At 60.1% G+C, this 16,907-nt stretch overlaps 2 protein-coding genes across 8 annotated transcripts in view; both read left to right on the top strand.

Annotated features, from left to right (window-relative positions):
* Positions 1–14,961, top strand: part of CASZ1 (castor zinc finger 1) — a 160,642-nt gene extending 145,681 nt beyond the window's left edge. For 3 of the 7 annotated variants that reach the window (XM_077974381.1, XM_077974384.1, XM_077974378.1), the window contains 11 exons: positions 530–665; positions 850–913; positions 2,172–2,326; positions 2,417–2,539; positions 3,501–3,839; positions 5,326–5,524; positions 6,565–6,736; positions 8,340–8,491; positions 8,671–8,812; positions 9,355–9,654; positions 11,603–12,856. In XM_077974381.1, coding sequence (XP_077830507.1) covers positions 530–665; positions 850–913; positions 2,172–2,326; positions 2,417–2,539; positions 3,501–3,839; positions 5,326–5,524; positions 6,565–6,736; positions 8,340–8,491; positions 8,671–8,812; positions 9,355–9,654; positions 11,603–12,717 — 2,897 coding nt within the window. In that variant the 3' untranslated portion in view covers positions 12,718–12,856. Of the gene's footprint in view, positions 1–529; positions 666–849; positions 914–2,171; positions 2,327–2,416; positions 2,540–3,500; positions 4,437–5,325; positions 5,525–6,564; positions 6,737–8,339; positions 8,492–8,670; positions 8,813–9,354; positions 9,655–11,602 lie in introns of those variants that run through there. The other 4 variants (XM_077974389.1, XM_077974396.1, XM_015150580.3 and 1 more) reach the window with 3 other exon arrangements.
* LOC107000738 (uncharacterized) lies at positions 13,876–14,961 on the top strand. The gene has a single exon (XM_028839926.2). It carries the CDS (start codon positions 13,876–13,878, stop codon positions 14,392–14,394), a length of 519 nt encoding a protein of 172 aa, XP_028695759.1. The 3' UTR covers positions 14,395–14,961.
* Positions 14,962–16,907: the final 1,946 nt, after the last annotated feature.

Genomic DNA, 16,907 nt, shown 5'->3' on the forward strand with positions numbered 1-16,907 from the left:
CGGACAGCTTGACTGTGAGGTCGCCTGGTGTGGCCGCTCTGATTGGCCATCGGTCCCATCACCCTGACACAGCAGAGGCTCTTCCCGGGCATGCTCCTTGCGGGGGCCGTCACCCCGGCAACCGCGGGCTGGGGACCACAGAGGGGCCCTCCCAGTCCAGATCTGCCACTTTCCCTCAGCATTAACAGAGTCTTTAATAAAAGCCTAAGCGGCAGCCCCACAAATCGACTGTGACAGTTGGTGGAGAAAACGAAGGGCCCCCGCCCCCACCCCAGCCCCCTCCCAGCCTCCCGCCCTTCTCCTCCAGGAGGCCCTGAGCCAGGACAACTTTGACATAATTTTGCAATAATTATCACTTGAAGAATTGCCACACAGGAGCTAGCGTCTCGAGCGATCACGTCAGCGGGAGAAGCGCTGACCAGCAGCCGGAGCCCACCCAGCCCACTGCCCTCCCTCCAGGGGCACGGCTGTCTGTGCCCAGGCCAGGCCTTCAGCCCCTCTGACGCATCTTCCCTCCCCTCCCCTGCAGGAAGCGGGCAGCAGGTCACCCCAGCCAGGTTCCCCCCGGCCCAGGTGAAGCCGGAACCCAGTGAGAGCACCGGCGCCCCAGGCCCCCACGAAGCTTCCCAGGACCGCAGTCTAGACCTGACTGTGAAGGAGCCCAGGTGAGGCGAGGCCCCCATGGGAGCCAGCCCCGGGAACCGCACCTTCGAGCTGGAGCCCCGGGGTGGTCCTGCCGGGGCAGTTGCAGCGGGCACGGCTGAAGCCCCAGGGTCGGGCAGGGAGGGTGAGCCCCAGGGCCCAGGCCCTGGCCGTCTAAGCTCAAGCCCCTTGGTTTATGTGTTCTAGTAATGAATCAAATGGCCACGCAGTCCCGGCAAATTCATCTCTTTTATCCTCGCTTATGAATAAGGTAAGAGCCATCCATCACACGCCTCCCATTCCCCCACCCAGAGAAATTAAAGCTGTGCTGGGGGGTGGGGGGATGTGTTTGTTTTTTAATGTTTTGCCTCTAATAAGATGAGTTTGTACCATTTAAATTTTGAGGCCATTTTTCATCGGATATAATTTCAGAGCCACTGCTTACAAATTAATTTAATGAACTGGCTGAAGAAATATATTCCAGCCTCTGACACCTTTTTTTCCCTACAGATGGAGGGCCCCAAAGCTTTTCCAGAGCCCTTCAACTTCGTTCATGCCTCGTTATTAATTTTATTTATTTATTTTATATATATTTTTGTTTGTTTAAAAGGAGAGGGGGAAGGGGGGTCTAAAGTGGGAGCAAAACATCAATTTCCACTTTTCGGGTTGAGTAATGGTCTCGGACGCCTTCCGGAGAGGTCGCTCTGGAATATTTATTTTAAATAATGCAGGGTCTTTGTAAATTATACATCATCTCAAATATATTTTTCCCCTTCACATGATACATTTGACTACAGCAAGATTAATTCGGTTACTGTACACAAGTGACTGCCCTGAGGAGGGGCCGGGCCTGAGCTGGACCTGTCGCCACAGGGGTCCTAGCCGGGCACTTGGTGGGGAACGAGCCTCGCTGGCCCATGGCGTCCACTCCTTGGCCACTTGCTCTCTTGCTCTCCTTCCCCTTCCCCTTCCTTTGGCCTCTGCCCCCACGTCCCCCTCCCTTCCCTTGGAGCCTTGCAATGACCCCCTCCCGGCCACTGCAGGGAGCCTGTCTGAGTCTCACCCGTGAGACTCCCTCCCTCCTTCCCTCCCTCTCTCTCTCTCTCCTTTGTGGGCCTCCTCTTGTTCTCAAGGAATTCATAGGGGTTCCCCCATCCCTCCTCCTTCTGCGCTTCTTTTGAAAACCTTCTGGCAGGAAAATAACCAGGGAGCCGCAAAGTCTGGGGAAAGATGGGCTGCAGCGTGTGCCCTGAGTCGCGGCCTCGGCTTGAGTGATGGATCCTGCGGCACGGGCTCATGTGGAGGAGCCCTGAGGAGGCCTCACAGCTCCTGGGGTCGGGGCAGCGCAGCAGGCTCTCCGTTCAGAGAGGGCCTGGCCACAGCCAGAGCCAAGCAGGCGGGCCGCGTTCTCTGCTGGCTCTGAGGGCTCAGTGGGTCCCAGCAGCCCAGAGCTTCGACTGTTGCTCCCCAGGCAGCCGTGTCTGTGTTCCAAGCTACCCCAGCCCCATGCTCGGCCTCTGTCCTCACAGATGTCTCAGGGCAACCCTGGCCTGGGCAGCCTGCTGAACATCAAGGCGGAAGCGGAGGGGAGCCCCGCTGCAGAGCCCTCACCCTTCCTGGGCAAGGCCGTGAAGGCGCTGGTTCAGGAGAAGCTGGCAGAGCCCTGGAAGGTGTACCTGCGCAGGTGAGGGACTGCTGGCCGCGCCCACCCGTCCTCCTGCAGCACCCGCCCCAGAGCCCCAGGCTCTCCTCTAATGCCGGCTCCTCTGGCTAGGTTTGGTACGAAGGACTTCTGTGATGGCCAGTGTGACTTCCTCCACAAGGCCCACTTCCACTGCGTGGTGGAGGAATGCGGCGCACTCTTCAGCACCTTGGACGGGGCCATCAAGCACGCAAAGTGAGTAGGGTGCAAGGGGTCATTTCAGCAGAGCCCCACTGATCCCAGCCTGGCTCTGGGGTGGGTGGGGCTGGGGCCGGCACAGCAGTTCCCGCTAGACCACAGAAGCTGAGTCGGCTTCTCAGAGGTGCTGCCCCAGCAAGCGTGGGCTTCCCATCCTCCTTCACACATGCAGCCCTCAGCCAGGGGCTCTGAGCCCCTGTCCAGGCCCCGCCTGGGGCCCTGAGCAACAGCTGCTGCTGCACCCACATTGCCAGGGCAGCCATCAGTCCCAGCACATGCTCCCTGCAGAGCAGGCCAGAGGGGCGCAGAGCCCAGCTGGAGAGACGGCTGTGAGTGGAGCAGGAACCCTAGCCAAAGGCCTTTCCAAGCCACAATATTACATCTCTAGGTTACCTTTGACCTAAACATAATGAAATGAATTTGTAAATCCCATTGAGTTAAAAGACTTCGAGCCTAGCCGCCCACTTATATATATTTTTGTTTGTTTAAAAGGAGAGGGGGAGGGGGGAACTCAGAACTTGCAATCGTTTAAAACAGATCTGCAGTGCTCCCAAGGCTTTTCCAACCGCGTGGACACCCTTGGCTGTAGCACGCGGGGAAGCCTACTGTGAATATTGAGAATCCTACCTTTAAGACCTCCGAGCAGGTTCTGGAAGGAAGGGACTTCCTGGGGCAGGGCCTGCTGTCACACACATGGAGGAGCTGGGGACCGAGGAAGGGCACAAGTAGGAAGGCATGGTTAGGCCCAAGCCAGGAGCCCAAGTTCGGACCCAGAGGACATGGCAGTTTGCCCTCCAGTCCTTCTGTCCTGGTGGGGTCACAGGAGACTTCCGGAGCTGAGTGATGGGGACGAGTAGGGACGAACACCGGGGTCCAGGCCTGTGATGGGGTCACATGCGTGCCCCTCCGCACCTGTCTTCACTGCCCCCCATGAGACCCCCTCTTCTACCTCTCGCAGCTTCCACTTCCGGACAGAGGGAGGAGCAGCAAAAGGAAACGCAGAGGCTGCCTTCCCGGCCTCAGCTGCCGAGACCAAACCTCCCATGGCCCCCTCATCCCCTCCAGTCCCTCCTGTCACCACGGCCACGGTGTCCTCTCTGGAGGGGCCCACTCCCAGCCCGGCCTCCGTGCCCTCCACCCCAACCCTCCTCGCCTGGAAGCAGCTGGCTTCCGCCATACCCCAGATGCCTCAGATCCCAGCGTCAGTGCCTCACCTGCCCGCCTCGCCCTTGGCAACGACTTCTCTAGAGAACGCCAAGCCCCAGGTCAAACCCGGATTCCTCCAGTTCCAGGAGAAGTGAGTCCCTCGATGAGCCGCGAGTCCCGCGTTCCCCTCGCGTCTCGGGAGTAGGTGCTAGCAAGGGCGCTAGGAGGCCCTGTTCCTCACTGCGGATGGCGCTGCTGTCCCCAGCTTCTCTGGGGCATGGCCACCGGGTGATGTCCTTCTAGCTAAAGATGCTGCTGCTCCTACCTCACTGCCTGTCCCAGAGCAGGCTGGCCAGCATGGGCCAATGGTGGCGGCAGTGGCCGCTGCTCCTGCAGGGCATGTGGTGATCCTGCCAGGGCCAGCTGGGGTGGACTGGGCATGGTGGTCCTCAGAGGACGTCTCCCAGCCTGACATGGAGGGCTGCGTCTCCCTCCAGGCCTCTGTATTGGCCTCCTCTGTGGCTCACACCCATGGCTGAATCTCTTCAGGGCACGTGAAGTCACGGGTGGGGCACGGGGGGGCCAGGCCCCTCCAGGCTGTCACTGGCCTGCACAGTGGTCTGAGCTCTTGGGTGGAAGGGACCCTCCTCACTGGATGGTGGTGGCTCCTTGCAGGGAGAACGGTGACTTTGTACTGTCATGTGTGCGGCTTCCTGTTCTCAATAAAAGTAATAAATTGGATTATTTATATCGCCTGAGTGGCAGCTGTCCTCCCTCTCTGAGCACCTGGGGCTGGGCCCACAGCATGGAAGGGGCCCGGCACTCTTCTCCGTTCCCCCCACCAACTTCCCCTCCCCTCCTCCTCCCCAGAGTGGCAGCTCAGGTTTCCCAGGCCTGGTCAGGGTGCCCACCGTGGGTCCCCTGGGAGGGGACTACAGTATTGCCAACCAGAGTGGAAGGCTGGGACCAGTGTCCTCCCGCACCCCTCTGCATCCTGGAGGCGGCCCAGGGCAGGCCAGCACACCCCCTCTGCCCCAGCAGCTCTCCCACTCCGCCGGCAAGTGGAGTCTGAGTGGGTGGGCACCATGGGCCCCGAGCTGACCCTGGGGAGCCCAGCAGCTGTGAGCCCCCAGGAGCTGACACCAGGCACGAACTCCTGCTTGCTAAGGGCCTGTGGCAGCAGCGCTTCCTGGTGGGGCCGAGCACCCATCTGCAGTCTGTCAGTCAGCCACATCCACTGCGGCGCCCATGCCACACCAGCCAGGGCCTCACGGCACCCCGCCAGGGCTGGCAGCACCATCCTTATTTTCCAGTCCAAGAAGTTATTCCAGCCATCCTTATCTATAATCCTGAGGTGTGGCCGTGGAAACTACGTGTCCCAGCATGCAATGCTCTGGGCACCCTGCATATTGCAATTCCTGTGCACCATGCAGAGCTCCTAAAAGGAGGCAGGAATGCATGCTGGGATCTGTAGTCTCTGGCTGAGTCATCCTGTTGAGTAGGACAGCAGGCCAGGCCATCCCTCTTGGTGGTACCGCTGGTCATGGGGGAGTGAACTCCAACACAAGCGAGGTCAGGACACCAGCAGGGAAGGCTTGGGAATGGCAATGACCTTCTGGGCTGTGATTTCCTTCCAGCGATCCTTGCCTCGCCACGGACTGCAAGTATGCCAACAAGTTCCACTTCCACTGTCTCTTTGGGAACTGCAAGTACGTCTGCAAAACATCTGGCAAGGCCGAATCCCACTGCCTGGACCACATCAACCCCAACAACAACCTGGTGAACGTGCGAGACCAGTTTGCGTACTACTCTCTGCAGTGTCTCTGTCCCAACCAGGTCAGCATGGCGGGCCGGCCCAGGGGCAAAGTAGGGGGCAGGGAGGTGCAGGGCTAGCTCAGGGCACAGGACAGGCACCTCTTGGCAGAGGTTCTATTTCTGACATCTTGCTTAAATGGGCCTCCCAGACTCTGGAAAGGGCACCGTCTGCCCCTAGACCCCTGGAGGCCCCTGGGCAGGGGTCCAGATTGGTGCTAGTTGGTAAGGTCTGACACCTGAGTGGTGACTCAATGCTGGGCAGTCACTGTGCCTTTGACATCATTCTTGCCTATCCTGGAACTAGCTTTATGCCCCCTTTCTCCAAAGCTAGAATTTTCTAACAGGCCCATTGTCCATGCCCACACAGGAAAGTCAGATCAGATTCACCTTAAAGGCCTGACTCCCAAGACCAGGAGGGGCTGCCTGAGGGGGAACCTGGGTCCAGGTGTGCTAGGATAGAGCAGTGATGTCTGCCTAGGTCTAGGCATACACGGAAGACTGTTAAAATAGATTCACGATGTCTGCTCTAGGTGTGGGATTGCAGATGGACTGCAAGGTTACCAGGTTAGGATGCTTTAGTGCAGTGACTAAGGGCATGCACTGCTTTTTTTTTTGGAGATGGAGTCTCCCTCTGTTGCCCAGGCTGGAGTGCAGTGGTGCAATCTCGGCTCACTGCAACCTCTGCCTCCCAAGTTCAAGCAATTCTCCTGCCTCAGCCTCCCGAGTAGCTGGGACTACAGGCTCATGCCACCACACCGGGCTAATTTTTTGTATTTTAGTAGAGATGGGGTGTCACTGTGTTGCCCAGGCTGGGCTCAGGCGAACTCCTGAGCTCAGGCAGTCCGCCCACCTCGGGCCTCCCAAAGGGCTGGGATTTCAGACGTGAGCCACCGCGCCCAGCCCTGTGCTGCTTTTTAATATGCGAAAGGTGTTTCTGTGATCATCAGCTTCTGAGAGAGAAGAACACATGTGCCAAGGGCCCACCACAGCCTCAGGCCTGGGGCAGACAGGAGCTCACGAAAGTCACCCGCCTGTCCTGACCGTCCCATGTCTCCCTGCAGCACTGCGAGTTCCGAATGCGCGGGCACTACCACTGCCTCCGCACCGGCTGCTACTTCGTGACCAACATCACCACCAAGCTCCCCTGGCACATCAAGAAGCATGAGAAGGCGGAGCGGCGGGCAGCCAATGGCTTCAAATACTTCACCAAGCGCGAGGAGTGTGGCAGGCTAGGTACCGAGGGCCTGGGCTGCGGGCAGGGACTTCCAGTGGGCATCAAGGCCATGGCCCCTGTGGCCTGGGCCGCCTCTCCTGGTACCGGTGTCCTGTCCCCACCGCAGGATCCACGTTTTGTTGAAGGTGTGCCAGATATCACAGGCTAGGCACCGTCAAGCTTGTGAAACAGTCCAAACCCACAGAGCCCAGCAAGAAGGGTGGGGGTGACTCACGCAGGGCACCGCCCCTCCACCCCCAGACAGCGGCTCTGGGACTTCGTCGTGAGCATCCAGGGCCTGGGCGTGGTTCTGTTTCCCTTTTCTCATCAGGAAGTCGAGCAGGGAAGTCTTAGGAGTTCAAAGTTCTTTGCTCTGGGATCTCTTTCCATGGCTTTCATGATGAGGTTTTTGTCCACAATGAGCTACAGTTTGTTCATCCATTCATCCATTTTGTAGTTACTTATGGAGGGACAGCTCTGTGCCAGGCTGGGTGCTGTCACAGGGGTGGGGGTGGTGACAGTGGTGGCGGCTCAGATCTAGCAGGGAACGGTCAAGTTCCCCATGGGCTCAGCTGGAGCATCCGTGACCCAGAACCCAGGAAGGGGCTGCTGTGGCTTTGGGAAGGGAAGCCACCGATGCCTGAGAGGTAGCCGTGCTGCTGGGAGCTGAGCCCTGGCCCCTGCGCACGGCCTGCGGAAGGGGCAGGACTCTCCCTAGGAAGAGACCAGAACCCAAGGGTAGGCGAGAGCCAGGCCATCAGACAGAGGCCCCTGGGCTGCAGGCGAGGCCCGTTGTGGCCTGGTGGTCGTGGCAGCAGGGGTGGGGGCTGCTGCAGTCTGGTCCTTCCAAAAGTGAAAAGGTGACATATTCAAAGTCAACCGCCAGAAAAAGGAAACAAACCTTGCCTTCGAGTATGAATTCAAAAAGGAGTTCTCGGCCAGGGAGAGGGCTGGTAGCCATGCCAATAAGTGTCAACACTCGTGGCCTGTGCTGTCCCTGAGCTCAGTTTACAGATGTCAGGGTATCCTGCAGTTGCCGTTATTTACTCAACTTGTGGTGTTTTTGGTGATAGTTGGGGCCAAACAAAGCTGGGGGATGACAGAAGACACCTGGCCAGCCTGGGCGCCATGGCAGCGGACAAGCCCTCACCTGCCCCGGGATGCTGTTTCAGTCCCGCCTGCTCTGTTTGTTCTCGGCCCAGAGCAAGGCAGGGGGTGCTGGGGCCTGGGCAGAGGGGCCGGCAGCACCCCGAGCTTCCCAGCAGAGATGTGGGGACAGGTGGCTTGCTGAGAGGTAGCTGGCCTAGTGTACAGGGACTATGAGGGTCCCTTGCCCTGGAGCTGTGCACCTCCCCGCGTGTGGGCCAGGGGATGGGGGCCAGCCCGGCATTGTCACTTGCCTCTGTGCCAGGCTGGAGAGGAGGCCCAGGGTGTGGACAGCCAGGTGGCTTTGGACTTCCTGACCTTCCTCCTAAGAGTGCCACCTTGGTGCAGCGCCCTTCCCCCTGCCATCTGCCTTATTGGCCACACTGCCCCCATGCCTAGAACAGTGCCTGACAGACCCTGGAAGCCACGAGCGCTGGCCAGCTGGGGGGCTTATGCCAGGTGGGCCTATGTCCACAGGCTGCAAGTACAACCAGGTGAACAGCCACTTCCACTGTATCCGGGAGGGCTGCCAGTTCTCCTTCCTCCTCAAGCACCAGATGACCTCCCACGCACGGAAGCACATGCGGAGGATGCTGGGGAAGAACTTCGACCGTGTGCCCCCCTCCCAGGTGAGAGCCCTCCCCAGGTGAGAGCCACCCCCCGCAGGTGAGAGCCCAGCCAGGGTGGCGGGAATGCATCATGGTCCCACGCTCACTCTCAGGCCTGTGCTGCGTGGAGCCTCGGCCTGCCCTCTGTGGGCAGCATGCCCCACAGCCCCACTTCCTCAGAGACCCCTGTGTCCTTTCAGGGCCCCCCAGGCTTGATGGATGCTGAGACAGATGAGTGCATGGACTACACTGGCTGCAGCCCGGGCGCCATGTCTTCTGAGTCATCCACCATGGACCGGAGCTGCTCCAGCACCCCCGTGGGTAACGAGAGCACTGCGGCAGGTGAGCTGCAGGCAGGGGCTGCTGGCAGGGCCAAGCCCCATTCCCAAAGCCCAGCACCGGTGGGTGCAGCTTGGGACAGAAGGTCCGGGGCACACGGCCTCTGAGGAGGACAGGCTGGTGTGCAGCAGAGCCAGCTGGTCTGTGGGACTGAGTCACTGAGGCCCCTCCCGCCATCCTCCCGCCTCCCCGGCGCTGCCCTCCGTGTCAGTTTCCAGGAGAGGACCCCGGGCCCATCCTCTATGAGCCACAGTAGGAGCAGCACAGCCCTGGCCTCCTTCCTCTGCTGCCTCCCACCTGGCCTGGGCCCAGCGCCGGTCCTGCCCGGCACACCTGCCCATGTGACCCCTGGCACCGCCCTGCCTCTCTCTCCTCCTGCCCCCTCTTCTTGTCTCCCTCTCTCTGCTCATCCGTGCACACATTTTCATGCCATACCTGCTTCTGCCATTGGGTTTCTCATTTTGGTTCTTTCTGTTTGTTTGTTCTTTGTTTTGGTTTCTTTTTTTTTTTTTTTTTTTTTTTCTGCTTTTCTCCACCCTCTCCAGGCTGCCCGGCTCCTCCTCCTCCTCCTCTTCCTCCTCCTGCGGCCGCTGGTGATGAGGCTGCCCGCGCGGCCCCGCAGCCGCCAGCGACTCCATCCTTCTCGCCGGCCACGCTCCGGCCGCCCCTCCCCCCCCTCCCCTGCCTCTTCTCTCCGTCCTGTCTCTCATACTCTCTGCTCAGTGCCACTCTCGGAGCCGGCCGGGGCCTGGCCCATCCCACCTGCAGCCCGCCCAGCTTCCCGCCCGTCACTGCCACTCCAACTCCAGTAAAAAGTGACGTCCCCCTAGTTCAGGATGCTGCAGGTAATGCGCACATGCCTTCTCACCGCAGTCCGTCACTCCAATCCACCCTCTAGGCCATGCTCCGGGGCCTGACCCTTTTCTGCAGCCAGCCAGGCCAAGGACGGGGCCGCTCTGCACCCCTCACAGCCAAGCATCCCCGAGACTAGAGGGCGTAGTCTCCATCCCCGGGACAGCTCAGTGCTAGGCAGGCCAGAGCATTGCTGCTAGGGATTCTCCCCTGTTCACAACTGCTCAGAGTCCCAGAGACGGCCCATCCTGCCGGAGGCCCTGTGGGGTCTGCCTTCCTCGGCCTGGGGCAAGGCAGGACCTGTCGCTTCTACTCTGAGGAGTCCCCCTGGGATCTGGCACTAGGGAGAGGTAGAGGATGCTTTCGGGAAGATCTGCTGGGGTCTGGGACCTGCCCAGGTTCAGAGGGTCCAGATTCCAGCCTGAACCCCAGCCCATACCCAAAGCTGAGCAGTAAGTGGAAATCTCTGTGGACTCAGGCCCCAGCAGTGCTCAGGGGCAAAGGCACCTCCCATCCCACCCCCATATCTGATACCCACCGGGATGGCATCTGCCCGCCCCCTCCCTTGAGCGTAGATACCACCCGGGCTCTGACTCCTCTGCTAATTCTTGCCTCACGTTCTGCCTGAGTACAGGCCCCAGGAGTTACGGCCGGGGCAGGGCCGGGCCTCCCCCACCTCAGGGACTTCCGGCCATTGGAAGCTCCACTCTGGCATCACCAGGCCCTGTGACTTCAGACCCAAAGCAGCTCCTCACCCACCCAGGTTTTGGGCCTGAGGCCATCCCTTGCCCTCTGCCGGGTGCCCCCACACCGTCACAGCCCTTAGTTTCTCTCCGTTTTTGTCCACTCAGGGTGGGCGATGGGGCCTCGCCTGAAACGGGCAGAGCAGACATTTGGTGGCTAGAGTGACTGCTGGGCCTTCTAAGCAGGCTCTGGGAGAGCCAGGCAGGTCAGCCGTGTGGGAGGAGCCCGGAGGCGACCCACGCTCTGGTGGGGCTGGTCAGAGAGCTGCTCTTCCTGTTTGTGGGGGTGGCGTGGGGAGCCAGGACTAGCTGCTTGTGCCTCTGGCAGGAGCTGGGGCTTCCCCTCACCCATGGCCATAGGGGCACAGGTGCCTCCCAGAAAGGGTTACAACCCTGGCCTTGGCAGGGGGGCATCCTAAATCCCAGGAAGCAGTCTGGGCCAGCTGGACATAAATGGGCTCAGCTCCCGTGGCTGAGCCCCTGCTCTGGTCCTGACCCAGGTAAATTATGGCTCTGAGCAGAGGGCAGAGGCATTGAGCTTCCTGAGGCCTAGTCCTCCAGTAGGGCTGTCCTCTCCCAGCCCTTGGGGTAGAAAACCCCAACAAGACCTTAAAGAACCTTCTGGTACCAAGGACAAGGTGCTCCTTAGGGCAGGGAGTTGCAGCCCCGCACAGCCCTGGGGCACTTGGCACCCCTACTGTGAGTAGGCAGCTCCCCGTGTGCAGACAGGCGCAGCCAGGGAAGCCGGGTAGCCCGCGGGAAAGGAGCGGGCCTGTCCCTCATTAGAGGCAGGCGTAGCTGGCGTCTTGGCACGAGTCCAACTTGGGTAATTGCACTCTGCCGACCTAGATTCCCCCTTCAGCTTCAATTAGCGCCAGGACGTGTCCTCACTTCCCACCCAAACTGGCCAGGAAGCAGCCACCACGTCCCCCAGAGCTGGTTGGGCTGCCACTCCGGGGGTGAGGCCTGTGAGGCCCTTCTGCAGACAGGGATGAGGAGGGGGAAGCCTGAGACCCCTCCTGTGCGGGGGGTAGGGAGGTGGCTGGGCAGGAGAGGCCTCCGGAGCCAGGGGAAGCCGAGGGCTCCCTAAATGCCGCCCTCTGGCGCCATGCCAGATCAGGGGTCCCGTGTGGGTGTGACCCTGGGATGGTGCCCACGTGGGTCCCCCTTAGGCACTGACCTCCCTGCCCCTCCCCAGGGAACACCATCTCCATGCCGACAGCCTCGGGGGCCAAAAAGCGCTTCTGGATCATCGAGGACATGTCGCCCTTCGGCAAGCGGCGGAAGACAGCGTCCTCCCGGAAGATGCTGGACGAGGGCATGATGCTGGAGGGCTTCCGGCGCTTCGACCTCTATGAGGACTGCAAGGACGCGGCCTGCCAGTTCTCGCTCAAGGTCACCCACTACCACTGCACGCGTGAGAACTGCGGCTACAAGTTCTGCGGGCGCACGCACATGTACAAGCACGCGCAGCACCACGACCGCGTGGACAACCTGGTGCTGGACGACTTCAAGCGCTTCAAGGCCTCGCTTAGCTGCCACTTCGCCGACTGCCCCTTCTCGGGCACCAGCACGCACTTCCACTGTCTGCGCTGCCGCTTCCGCTGCACCGACAGCACCAAGGTCACGGCGCACCGCAAGCACCACGGCAAGCAGGACGTGATCAGCGCCGCGGGCTTCTGCCAGTTCAGCTCCAGCGCCGACTGCGCCGTGCCCGACTGCAAGTACAAGCTCAAGTGCTCGCACTTCCACTGCACCTTCCCGGGCTGCCGTCACACGGTGGTGGGCATGTCGCAGATGGACTCGCACAAGCGCAAGCACGAGAAGCAGGAGCGCGGCGAGCCCGCGGCCGAGGGCCCCGCGCCCGGGCCTCCCATCAGTCTAGACGGCTCCCTGTCGTTGGGCGCCGAGCCGGGCTCGCTGCTCTTCCTGCAGTCGGCGGCCGCCGGTCTGGGCCTGGCGCTGGGCGACGCGGGCGACCCCGGCCCGCCCGACGCCGCCGCCCCCGGGCCGCGCGAGGGCGCCGCCGCCGCCACCGCCGCTGGGGAGTCCTCGCAGGAGGACGAGGAGGAGGAGCTGGAGCTGCCGGAGGAGGAGGCCGAGGACGACGACGATGAGGACGACGACGAGGACGACGACGACGAGGACGACGACGAGGACGACGACGACGAGGACCTGCGCACCGACTCGGAGGAGTCGCTGCCCGAGGCGGCGGCGGAGACGGCGGGCGCGGGCGCGCGGACCCCGGCCTTGGCGGCGCTGGCGGCCCTGGGCGCCCCCGGCCCCGCGCCCACCGCCGCCTCCTCGCCCTAGCGGCGCCCGCGGGTGGCCCTGGCGCCGGCCTCGGTCTCGGGAGCGGCGCCACCCTGCGCGAAGCCGCCCCTGGGCAGAGCCCCGCGCCCCGCCGGTGCTTCCGGACCCCGAGTCCGTCTCAGGACAGAGGCGGGGACCCCTCTGGTGCTCCGCGGCCGAGGACACAGGCGGCGGCGGCGGCCTTGCTCTAGGGAGGCCGGGTCTCTTCAGGGAAACAGAAGGTGCTCTTGTCCCGGGGTAGGGAACCGAGGAGCAGGGGTCCCGGGCGAATGGGGCGCAGCTCCCGGCCGGCCGCTGTCCCGGCGCCCCTCCCCGCGGCCGCTGCGGCCCCGCGACCATTGCTCAGGACTGGGACGGGCGCTGGGGGCCACCGGGACCCCCAACCCGCGCCACCAGGGCGGGGTGGCTCCTGGAGCCGCTGGCGGGGCCTCCCTCATGCAGCTAGGATCCTCCCCCCTACCCAGGGGGAGACGGGCAGAAGGCGGTCAGCACGGGTGACACTACAGGGACCGTGGAGGAAGCCTCATAGGAGTAGCAACCGCGGAGCACCAGCTCAGCCCCACCCCAGGGCCCGGCTGCTCCCCCAAGCCTGGGTCGGGTCTGTTTGGTGACTCCCTGGCCCCAGCCTCCGCCCCAGGGAAACCGAGGCTGCGTCCAAAACCCAGAGCAGTGCGCTGGGGGCCGGGGCAGGGTCTCGGCCACCCTGGCGGTGCAAACAGGAAAGATGCGCGCCTGGTTTTGGCTTTAATATTCAAAATGGAAAAAAATACAAGAAAGTTGTACAGTATTTTTCCTGTAAAGGTTATTATTCTACATAGAACAAAAAGGAAGAAAGCAGGCGTGGTGAGAGTGCAGACCCGCCTGGGCCCGGCCTGAGGTTGGAGGCTCAGTCCCGTTTCTCCTGTGGGATTTGGTCCAGCGTTTTTTGTAGAGGCCTTAACAGTTTGAGGCTGTCTGTCTTCACACTAGCACTGATGGGAGCTGCGTGATTCCAACTCTTAACTTGAATTTTGTTGAGACAAGAAAAAAGGACTATTACTGTTGATCCAAGTTTGTAGTTAATTTAACATTTGAGTTCTCTCTTGGTGATGCGTGTGGCTTTATAGGGCTTTTTTTTTTTTTTTTTTTTTTCCAGTTTGTTTTATTACTTTGTTTGGGATGCTTCTTTGCCGGTGCAGTCTACCCAGATTGGGTTCCCTTTACAAAACATCCCCCTTCCTGGAGATGATGAGGCCATGGAAGCCCCGGCCAGGGCCTGACCTGGCAGGCACACACCTGGCTGGTGGCTCTGAGGTCCCCGGGGACCGAGTCCCCTGCAAGGGCAGGCTGCCCGAGGCCACACCTGCCCACCTTCCCTACTCCAGGCCACCAGCTGGTGTCAGATTGGGCCACAGGGAGAAAACAGGCCTAGGAGGGAATGGAAGGCTGGTGGGGAGGCTGTCACTCAGAAGCCTTCTCCCCAGGGGTCTCCAGGGGGAGCCTGGCTCAACTGGGGGGCAGTGGTTTACTTTTCCCTTTTTTCTTCCTTTCTTTTGTCCTCTCGGCTGCCCACAGCCAGAAAGCCAGGACCACCCGAACTGGACAGGGAGCAGGGAGGGAGGAGTGGTCGCACGGAGCGTACCTGATTCAACAGGAAATCAGTTGTTTTCTAAAACAGCCCCTACCAGAGCCTCCTGAACTCTGTGGGTACCACATGCTGCTGTGAGCATCTGCCCAGACAGTGACCCGCCACGGCCCGGGAGTCTGTGGAAGGAGTTTTGTAAAGGAAAAAAAATACACACACACAAAAACGTTTTTTTCAATGTAGCAAAATCAAACTTAAAAAAAAAGAAGAAGAAGAAAAGAAGATGCCGACAGTGCGGAGTCTAGCCTTTTGTAACCTTCATATTGCACATTAGGACTACAAGCCATTGCTAGCTCATTTTGAATTTTAACGTGTAATTTTTGTTTTATTTTCTTTCTGTGGGGAAAACAATGCTTGATCCACCAATGCTCTTTTTAATGTTTTATAACTATGTATGTGTATATATATAAATATAAAATAATATGTATGCACATATGTGTGTGTATATATCTATATGTATATACATATATAGATATATAGAGATATATAGAGAGGTTTTGAGACAAAAAAAATGCAGAACGTGAAACCCGAACTGAACAGCGTGTGCTCTGATTACTTGAATCTGGTCTCCTCGGCACCTGGTTATTAAGAACTGAATATTTTTCCACTTGAATTTAGTGCTATTAGAAATTTAATATATGTGTTTTATTTATTTGATTTTTTTTTTTTTTTGCATGACTGATGCAAGGTTTGACATTTTCACTCAATAAAAACTGGAAAAAAAAAATCTATCAAGTTATCTTTTATTTTTAAAATCGCCCCCAGGCGGCTGGCCATGACTCAGCTACACTGGTGGGGTGAGGGGAGGAAGAGTTGGGCGCCCTTCGACCCTGGCAGGAAAAGAGGGGGAACAGACCAGTTTTGTCCCTGGGCTGCTGGGGACAGAGGTAGGGGCCTCAATCCTGGCCTGGCCAGAAGGGTGGCCTCCTCCCCAGTCCTGCCTGAAGCCCCCACTTGGGGCTCAGGAGCCACCTGTGGGCAGAGCCATCTGACGCCAAGGCCTGGGACGTTGAACAAAGGCTCTGCAGCCTCCCAGGACCCCCCACCCCAGCCAACCCTCTCCTCTCCTGCTGGGCTGCTGGGCCGGCGTTGGCAGGGCCACCCTCCTGCCTCCTCCCTCGGCTCCTTCCTCCTTCCTGCAGGGACCTGCCCGGGCTGGGAACGGCGCGTACCCGGATCCAATCCGGATGCTGGCGCGGCTCCTGCCTGGAGCACAGGGTGGCAGAGCCAGAGGGGGCCGATAATTCCTGGGTCTGTAGCCACCAGCCCAGAGCCTGAGCTGCCAGCCCTGGTGGCACCATGGTTGGCTCCCTTGGAAGCACGGAGGCCAGAGTGTCCACCAGGCCTAGCCTGGAGTGCAAGCCTCCCAGGCACTGTAGGAGTTTGCCCTGACACTTCCAACTGATGGCCGGCTTCTCATGACACCACATCATGGGAAGGACCTTGGCAGCCCTGCTCTGAGCCAGACTCCAGGTGGCCGGGGCTTCCTGGAACCTTGGGGAGGGGATGTGCGTGGGATCTGCCACATTCTTCCATGCTGAGGAGTCTTACTGGCTCATCACACCCCAGCCATGGGATGTCACAACCACTTGCCCGACGAGGAAACAGGCAGACTTGGGGGCTGGAAAGGTTCGGTCACCGCAGCACGCTTCTCCCTCACTGAGCCTGGCACCAGCCGGCCAGGCACCAGGGACCAGGGGCGGCAGGGGAGCGGCCTCAGCCCACAGCGCCCAGGTCCGTGTCATTTTCCACCGCAGAAGTGCGTCTCCAGCCCAGCCGCGGCGCGCAGGCACTCCCTTTCTTCTTTCCTCCTGGAACGCAGCCCACAGGCTATTTACATAAATATGTTTGTAACAGACATGAAAATATATACTTTTTTCTGTCTTATTAAAATGTTCAAGTTGGAACTCGCCTATTGTTTGTGGATATCTTGATTCTGTTAAATAAAACAGTGACTAATTTATGGGATAAAACACAAGTTCAACAAATTAAAACCATTATTGGAGCTTCCCAGGCCCTGGTGGGCCTCCCGTGGGGCCTGAAGCGAGGCAGGGAGCCAAGCCCTGAACAGCCGGTGGGTGGGTGGTGTGGCCACAAGGCTCCCTCTAGGCACCGGCACAGTGGGCAGCTCTCTGGGGCAGCACCGACTCCTGGGGCCCAGGGGAGGGAGGATGGGGACTCAGGGTGGTTTGCCAACCTTGGCCAGACCCCAAAACTGCCCCCTGGTCTTCTGGGCCTGGATGGACCTCAGAAGGCCTCACCCAGGGCTGATCCAACCTCACAACAAGTAGGGCCCTGAGTCCAGCCCAAGGAAGGGGCACGGGGACTCAGGAACCACTCAGAGGCATCTCAGGGCCTCAGGACGGAGCACTCAGGCCAGCCTGTGGTGCCACATCCCAGGTCCCGCCCCAGAGGGTGGAGAGAAGCTCATACCCCCACTAGGCATGTGCCCACTCTTGAGACCGCCCCCAAGAGCTGGGAGGGGGCCTGTGGCTGCGGGTCGGGATGGGCCCAGGTCCCACGGCACTCCCTGTGGCTTGTTGGACTCAGTAGGAAATGCAGTAAA

The sequence above is a fragment of the Macaca mulatta genome, chromosome 1, assembly GCF_049350105.2.
Source record: "Macaca mulatta isolate MMU2019108-1 chromosome 1, T2T-MMU8v2.0, whole genome shotgun sequence".
NCBI lineage: Eukaryota > Metazoa > Chordata > Mammalia > Primates > Cercopithecidae > Macaca > Macaca mulatta.

Bases quoted from the DNA above. Each gene is read 5' to 3' on its own strand.
- LOC107000738 (XM_028839926.2), top strand. From the start codon at position 13,876: ATGCTTCTTTGCCGGTGCAGTCTACCCAGATTGGGTTCCCTTTACAAA.